The sequence below is a fragment of the Eurytemora carolleeae genome, unplaced genomic scaffold, assembly GCF_000591075.1.
Source record: "Eurytemora carolleeae unplaced genomic scaffold, Eaff_2.0 scaffold239, whole genome shotgun sequence".
Taxonomy (NCBI): Eukaryota; Metazoa; Arthropoda; class Copepoda; order Calanoida; family Temoridae; genus Eurytemora; species Eurytemora carolleeae.
This window is the reverse complement of record NW_019397018.1, coordinates 12,147-20,555: the sequence shown is the minus strand read 5'-3', so window position 1 is coordinate 20,555 and position 8,409 is coordinate 12,147. Positions and strand designations below refer to the sequence as shown.

Here is an 8,409-nt window from a genome sequence, read left to right as displayed (position 1 = left end):
CGGCCCCCTCCCGTATACACCCCGGTAAGGATAGTTATTATCATTATTATTTTACCTACAGGTTTGAATATTTTCTTCTCAACTAAAGATCTGAGTATAATAACAAGAATCGCCAGGGGTAATGGAAACCACAGATCACTGAAATTAATTCATATTTTATAAAAAATACTTTATTCTTTTCATTTAAATATTCCGTTCAGTCTTATTGTTTAATCAAATCAGTAAAGGAATTTCTTTTATAGTTTTAAAATATAATATTATAATATTATATTTTACATTTTACAAGGTTACCCACAAAGGATGAGGCTTTGAATCAGAAATGTCCTTTTTCTAAATTGTTTTGAACTAATATCTTGCAGCGAAACATGAACGACTATTAAAAAGTTTCATCTTTTGTGGGAAACTCTGTATGAAAAAAATATCTTAAAGAAAATAGCAAAAAGAGCAACAACAAATAATACTTTTTAAACCATAACATAATTTTTAATATGATTGATATTCAGTTTTCATTCTCAAATCCGAAGTTCCAAATTATTAAAAATAAGTTAATACCAAGTTTGAAGTGAATCGGTATAATTTTTAAAGGAACTGTTAATGTAATTTCAAGTGGAGATTCTTATTTTTCTTTCTTAAAGGTTTCTACAGAAGTGGGTTGTGGATTTATGTAGGAGAGACAATTGACAGTATATTTGTTAGTTCTCAAGATTGATTGTTACTCCTGAAATTATGTCAAAACCCGTCTTAAATGAATCTTTATCTTCTCCGGGGACCAAAACTCCAACATTACCCACCCACACCCCACACCATCAATTCGATCATGAATTAAGAAGGAGAGAGACTGAACCTGAATTTGGCGAAGTCCTGTGGTTCAAGGAGGCTGTCGTTGACCTGCTTGGGTTGATTGAAGCTGTCCCAGGTCACGTTGGGGGGCAACCACACATCAGGATCCCAAAACCACTACAACAACAATAATAATAATAATAACAATAGCAATAAAATTAACAACAACAATAACAATAACAATAACAACAACAATAACAATTTCAACAATAATAACGATATCAACAACAATAACAAAATCAACAACAATAACAATATCAACAACAATAACAATATCAACAATAATAACAATATCAACAATAATAACAATAACAATATCAACAACAATAACATAATCAACAACAATAGCAATATCAACAACAATAACAACAATAAGAATTTAAATAAAAACAACAATAATAAAAACAATAACAACAACAATAATAAAGGTAATAACAACAACAACAATAATGACAATAACAACAACCACAACAATCTCAGTAACGCTAACAACAGCAACTTAAAAACAACACTGATATTTTAAAGAAAATTTAAAATAAAAAAACCGGGTCCTTATATAAAATCGATTAATATTTCGATACCAATAAATCCAAGACCCTGTTCCATTTCTCGGCAAACCTCACTCTATGCGGTTTTTATGTTCATTGTTGAATACAAATATTAAAAGTATTTCCTGGCAACAACTTAATGATTTTAACCACAAAATATTTATTAGGAAATCACTAGGTTCTTATCATGACAATTATATAATATTTACGAAATCATATAAAAACATTACTTTTAACAAACTCTAGATTTTCTAATCTTATACTTTTTGGTTAAAAAGACATTTCATATTTCAAACTATAAATTCAACTACATCGATTAGATCAAGTTTGAAATATCAAAGGTTTACACCATCAGGTTGTAGTAGTTGAACGGATTAGATCAAGTTTGAAATATCAAAGGTTCACACCATCAGGTTGTGGTAGTTGAACGGATTAGATCAAGTTTGAAATATCAAAGGTTTAAACCATCAGGTTGTGGTAGTTGAACGGATTAAATCAAGTTTGAAATATCAAAGGTTCACACCATCAGGTTGTGGTAGTTGAACGGATTAGATCAAGTTTGAAATATCTAAGGTTCACACCATCAGGTTGTGGTAGTTGAACGGATTAAATCAAGTTTGAAATATCAAAGGTTTAAACCATCAGGTTGTGGTAGTTGAACGGATTAGATCAAGTTTGAAATATCAAAGGTTTACACCATCAGGTTGTAGTAGTTGAACGGATTAGATCAAGTTTGAAATATCAAAGGTTTAACCATCAGGTTGTGGTAGTTGAACGGATTAGATCAAGTTTGAAATATCAAAGGTTCACACCAGCAGGTTGTGGTAGTTGAACGGATTAGATCAAGTTTGAAATATCAAAGGTTTACATCATCAGGTTGTGGTAGTTGAACGGATTTTTAATTGTTTTGGTTGCAGTTCACTTTGGTTGGGTTTAATTTCATTGATATTTAAAGGGAGTGTTCGCAAAAAATAAAAAGGGGTCAGGCTAAATCCTAAAAAAGTCTGATTCGAGCGTAAATTCACTTCATTGGGTTATTCCACTCAAACCGTTAAAAGAGATTTTTTGTCACTTGATTGGCATCCAACTCTTGTTGCCAAATAGGCGATTTTTTTATTTCGTAATTTAGAGTGTAGTAGCGATTTAATCCGATTTTTTCAAGAATTCAGTCTAACCCTTCTTTTAATTTACGCGAACACTCTCTTTAAATCAAAAGAATTGATATTTAACTATATTATTATTATATTAAGCCTATCATTTGAAAATGATAAAATATAAGATAATCTTTTCATATTTGATTTGAACTGTATATTTGCAAAGATAAGATAAAGTTTTCTAGATTATGTAAATAAGACAAAATCATCCCAGACCATAAGGATGACATGTGCATGGGGGGAAAACAGTTTTAACCCCCCCCCCCCCATTTTACAAACTTTGTAAACTTTGTTTTTTTTGTAAATAAAATTTGCTCTTGATTTATCATATTTTTGTTAAAATTTCTTATCGTCACTCTCAGTAAAACTTGATTATTCTAGTTTTTATTAATCTAGATTTTCATGCTTATTTGTTATGAACTATCTGGTGTGTTTTGTTTCAAGGTCATATGTTAATAAATTCCATAAATTAAAGACACACATGAAAACTATTAAATTACTGCGCATTTACTAAACGACAGTAAACAAGAAAACAGTTAAAATTTCAATGGTCTGATCTAAGATGAAATTGTTGAAAATTGAAATAAAAGCTTGCATGAAGGAGAGCCGAATTCTTACTGTTATTTGATTTAATAATGCATAATGATGCAATCTTAATTTTGAAATTAGAAATTTTGGTTAAACAACGATTTTAGAGTGGGTTTTTTTGAAGAATTTCCAAATTCAATCTTTAAAATGTTCACTGGAATATCGTAAGATTATATGTATTTTGTATATAGAGATGATAAAAAATCTTATCTTAAATATTATTTAATATATATCTATAATCTCATTTAGTTTAAAAATGCTAAATAATTAAATTTATTTTCCTCAATGAGGCGATATCTTAAGCAATTTTTTGCAATTTGTACTATGCACTTGCAATAAGCTGGTATTATGAAAATGCATTAAACAAAATAATATCAATTTAATATACAATGTATGTATACAATAATAACTCATGTAACTAGTGCAAAGTGGAAAAAAGTTGTCTTTGTTTAAAAATATTATGAAATATTAACTATATACGAATGCGTCGAAAAATAATCGATGACTACTGTTTGTAATATCTTGTTTGGAATTAAATTGATTTGTTTACGATCCGAGTTGAATTTTGCATCTTTCTGAATTTGTATGGACACTACGTTCTTCGGTATTAGCCGTTTTTAACAATTTTCTCCTTATAGACGCAACAGATAGAAGTAAGATTAATAGCGATCAAAAGCGCTTTTTTATCGCATTAAGCCTATACGCCCTTTCATTTTTCACGAACACTCCCTTTAAGTGTTCAGTAAGAAATAGATTTTATCATTTGTAATAGTTATGACTGATATTTCTCTGAAAAAACTCAGAGTTGGAAACTCTTGTTTTGTGGATATCAAGATCAATGCTTTATCTCGAGCTTGTTAATCTGCAGATTAGTTAATCTTTATTTGATATTCCGCAGTGTAATAGTACTCTGAATAGTAAAGGTATAACTGAATCCAAATTATTAATGGAAGTGCCCACATTGAATATAGAGATCAAACTATTGGTATTATGAGTATCCAACTCAAAAGTTCCCAGCTCTGATCACATTTTCAGAGTTTCACCAAATAGAAATAACAAAATCCTGTCTTTTCTAATTATAATAGTTAAATTATTTAATTAATTCCACTTCATTATGGTGATTTCTGTATCCATTATTAAAACAGCTGATCTCTAAATTATCTAGCTAATTCCACTTTATTCTGGTTATTACTGTATGCATTATTAAAACAGCTGATCTCTAAATTCCACTTTATTCTGGTTATTACTGTATGCATTATTAAAACAGCTGATCTCTAAATTATCTTGTTAATTCCACTTTATTCTGGTTATTACTGTATGCATTATTAAAACAGCTGATCTCTAAATTATCTAGTTAATTATTCTGGTTACTACTGTATGCATTATTAAAACAGCTGATCTCTAAATTATCTAATTAATTCCACTTTATTCTGGTTATTACTGTATGCATTATTAAAATAGCTGATCTCTAAAAGTGTACCTCCTTAGTTTCCTCCATGATTTAAGCAAACATTGCGAATTTAAAGTTTGTTTTTTGCGGATTTTACTAAATTGAAATTTAAACCGTATTTATGAAAATGCTGAAAATCTTAATGTTAAATTTGTTCAACGATGATATTTGACATAGATCTAGTTTTGAGCATAGTTAGGTAAAAATACGAGCTTTTTTATTTAGTCCGTGCAAAGTACATGTGTTTAAAATTATATATTAAGTTTCTTAACAACTTTTAAAGGAACTGATTACTTGTCTCATCCTGATGTTTTAGACCTGTAATATTTCAGAGCTGAAAACTTTAGAATGGTGGATATCGAGATCAATGCTTGATCTCCTCTTTTTCTAAGTCTCCTGAGCTGAAAACTTTAGAATGAGATATCCTTAATCCCGATCTGTTAATTAATCTGGAGATTAAATTCATGAGGACAACAAGCAATATTTAATTTTGGAGATTAAGAAAAAGAGTGGATCAAGCATTAATCCCGATATCCACCATTCTAAAGTTCCCAGCTCTGATTAAATATTGTTTGTTCTCCTCTTGTTATTAATCTCCAGATTAATTATCCGATCGGGATTAAGGATATTTAATTCTAAAGTTTTCAGCTCAGGTTGCAAAGATTTAGAGATTAGAAAACTAAAGTTTGAGATAAGCTTAACTACTAATCAGTTACTTTCTTCTCTTTCACACTATTTCATTATATCAATCTCCGCATTGAAGAATATTAAAATGCAAAAATCGCAACAAAAGCCAAAAATGTAATGAAAACACGTGGATTAAATTTATTGGAGATAAACAAGATATGCTGAAATGTTTAATTTAAGAAATATGAAATCGTATTTTGTAGAGAAAAAATTTTAAATATGCTGATTGCTGAATTTTCAAAAATTTAAATTCTGATATTTTAAAATAAGATAAAATAAAAGTGATAATTCGATTCCAAACTTTAAATCAGATGAATGGTGATTATATACTTTTAGTATTGATGTTACTTTTTTATTGTTGATTTAATTCGATGGGAGTCATACATTTTCAAGAATAAAACGAATTTATATAGAATCTCTCAAAATTTACCAAAAATTATAAGCTAATTTTGAGACCCCCAAAAGTCTGGAAAATTAATAAAAATTTAACATATTTTTTAAAGAGTATTCTTTCGTGACACTCCCAGAATTTAAAAACCATTTAACACTAATGCTAATTTTTGTGTTTACAGTATATAACCAGAAACAACTTTAAAGAATAATTTTCAATGATTTTTGAGTCTCCTTGTTCCGTCCATTAGGATGCAATATGCTTGAGAGTAATGGTTTGCAAGACCATAATATCCGGAGGAGTTAAGGGAATTTTTCAAACATTTGAGAACAAGGATCCGGTGGAAAATACTCAGGAAAGATTCCCTAGTTCCCTTGATAAAGGAGGAGATACTATGATGACGGTCTGAAACTATTCAAATATAATGATCCAAAAAAATATTTCGGTTTCCAACAGAATCTAAATCAATTCCTTTATGAGTAACTCTGTATTTCAGGATAATAATGGGTTTCTTCAGGAAAAAAAGCTTTGTTAAATTTGTCATGGTTGTTACTTATAACATTAACCTTATACTGATCGGGCTTATGAACGTTTAACTTTATTTTGCTCTTAAAAGTGAGGTAGAGTAGAAAAAGTAGGTCGGAAAATTTTTTTAAATATCTGTTTGCATTTTTGACAAATATTAACATGAGGCACTGTAACATCCTTTTTTTAAGGGCTTTTCAAATGAGTAAATTTTAGATGTGTTAATAAAATCAAATTTATGGTAAATTTTTTTTTTTTTAAACAAAGACCAGCTGTTTCAACGTCCAATGGGAACAATATTTTTAAATTTCAAAATTTGTGTTATATAATGAAGTTGAAAAGGCCTAAAGTTATAGCTTTGTATGCATTGTTTTTATTTTAGTACTAAAGTTATAGCTGTGTATGCATTGTTTTTATTTTAGTACTAAAGTTATAGCTTTGTATGCATTGTTTTTATTTTAGTACTACCCTAGGAACCCACCTTTGCCTGGCATTTTCAATATAAAGTCAATTCTCTCAACTTACAATTTTTAAGAACATTCCCGTGGTTCTACCAAATACTCCCAAAAAATGTGAGGCAAATCGGTTAGTAATGACCGGACATCTAAACAACCAAACAGAAGAACAGATTACTAATTTATATTTTGCTTAGAAGTTTTCTTTACAAGACTCAACCTATTCAACTAAGACCTATTAAACCAAGCTAAGAACATTCCGGAGGTTCTCCCGAGTTCTCCAATAAAAATTGGAGGCAAATCGGTAGATGGGTACATGAGTTACGATCGGACATACAAACAAACAGACAAACAGAGATTACAACTTTATTAATATAGATACAATATGTTACCTGTGCCATATCTTGCATGTAACTGCCCATATTGTTGAATAAATCAGCTGCAGTTGATAATATGTAATCAGCTTGAGTTCATGTTAACATCCGACATTCTTATCTGTAAATATATATAAAGGAATAGGGACACTAGCCTAGTTGTAGTAAAAGAGTACATCGTTCCTAACCTAACCTAACAATTTTTCCAAATCAGAAAAAAATAGAAAAAACAGCTAGTCCATTTTTATCCCAATAAAAAAGATTTATTTAATTGCAGTACTGTTTTGTTTTGATGTTTGCAGTCTGCATGTTGTGTACTGTACAACGTGCTCTAGATACCCGGTCATTCAGCCCGGTACTTCAAATACACCGGAGTTTTCAGTGGATTTAGCAATTAATGTTTACATCAAACTTGATAGAATCACATGCCCAAACTCACCTGGGGTATCAATTGTGTCCATAATATATAATATTGAATAATCACCTCAAAAATGTTGTTTGTGTAATGTATATTGTGAAAAAATGTGTACTTTCATTTATAACTCCTTTTGCTAAGAAACTATTGTGAAGAAAAATGTTTTCAAATTGTAATAAGCAGCTAAATTAATTTTTTTCCTGCTACTTAGGCCGCGGGAGTAAACCTGAAACTAGAAAAGCTATGAGATCACAAAGTCGTCCCACTTATTTTCATTATGTCTAGATCAAGGGGATTATGTTTAATTACCACATTTTATCTTATATCTTTCCTAGAAATAATTGTACTTTGGGAATGTAAAAAAGTGCTCTGGAAGTTTCTTATTCTTATATTTTCAATCTTGTTGAATAATGACCACTAACTCATATTACATAATCACTTTTTTGCGTAACAATCCATCATTTCTTAACAGTGTTAAACGCTTTCAAGAATTAATTATATTCGATATATAAAAAGTTAAGAATGTTATAAATCGAGTCTAGAATATATTTGACAAGATACGAAAATAACAGAATTTAACTTTGTGTTATTTACATGCAAGTTAATATTACAATTCATGCAGGGGACCGGGTAGGGGACCGGGTAAGGGACCGGGCAGGGGACCGGGTAGGGGACCGGGCAGGGGATCGGGTAGGGGACCGGACAGGGGACCGGCAGGGGACCGGGCAGGGGACCGGACACGGGACCGGGCAGGGGGTCACGGCGCTGTTTTAACTATATCATAAGCACACTTCACTAAGATCCAGTTAGCAAAATGGCTGGTCATAAAGATTTTGTCCCAAAAACTAAAAAAAATTCTATTTTTCTACAGAAAAATCCGCAAAATATTTCTTTATTGCAATGAAATGAACATGTTGCCTTGGTAAAATTAAAAAGGAAAAAAATATTTCTGTTGAAAAATCGGAACTTTTGTATGGACATT

At 30.3% G+C, this 8,409-nt stretch overlaps 1 protein-coding gene across 1 annotated transcript in view; it reads right to left on the bottom strand.

Annotated features, from left to right (window-relative positions):
- Positions 1-7,156, bottom strand: part of LOC111711161 (ceramide synthase 6) — a gene marked incomplete at its 3' end in the record, with an annotated part of 21,014 nt that extends 13,858 nt beyond the window's left edge. Inside the window, exons 1-3 of the mRNA XM_023485433.1 lie at positions 7,031-7,156; positions 845-957; positions 56-138 (exon numbers count right to left, since the gene is read on the bottom strand). Of these exons, the coding sequence (XP_023341201.1) occupies positions 56-138; positions 845-957; positions 7,031-7,060 (226 nt within the window). The remainder of the gene's footprint in view (positions 1-55; positions 139-844; positions 958-7,030) is intronic.
- Between the last annotated feature and the right edge of the window lie 1,253 nt (positions 7,157-8,409).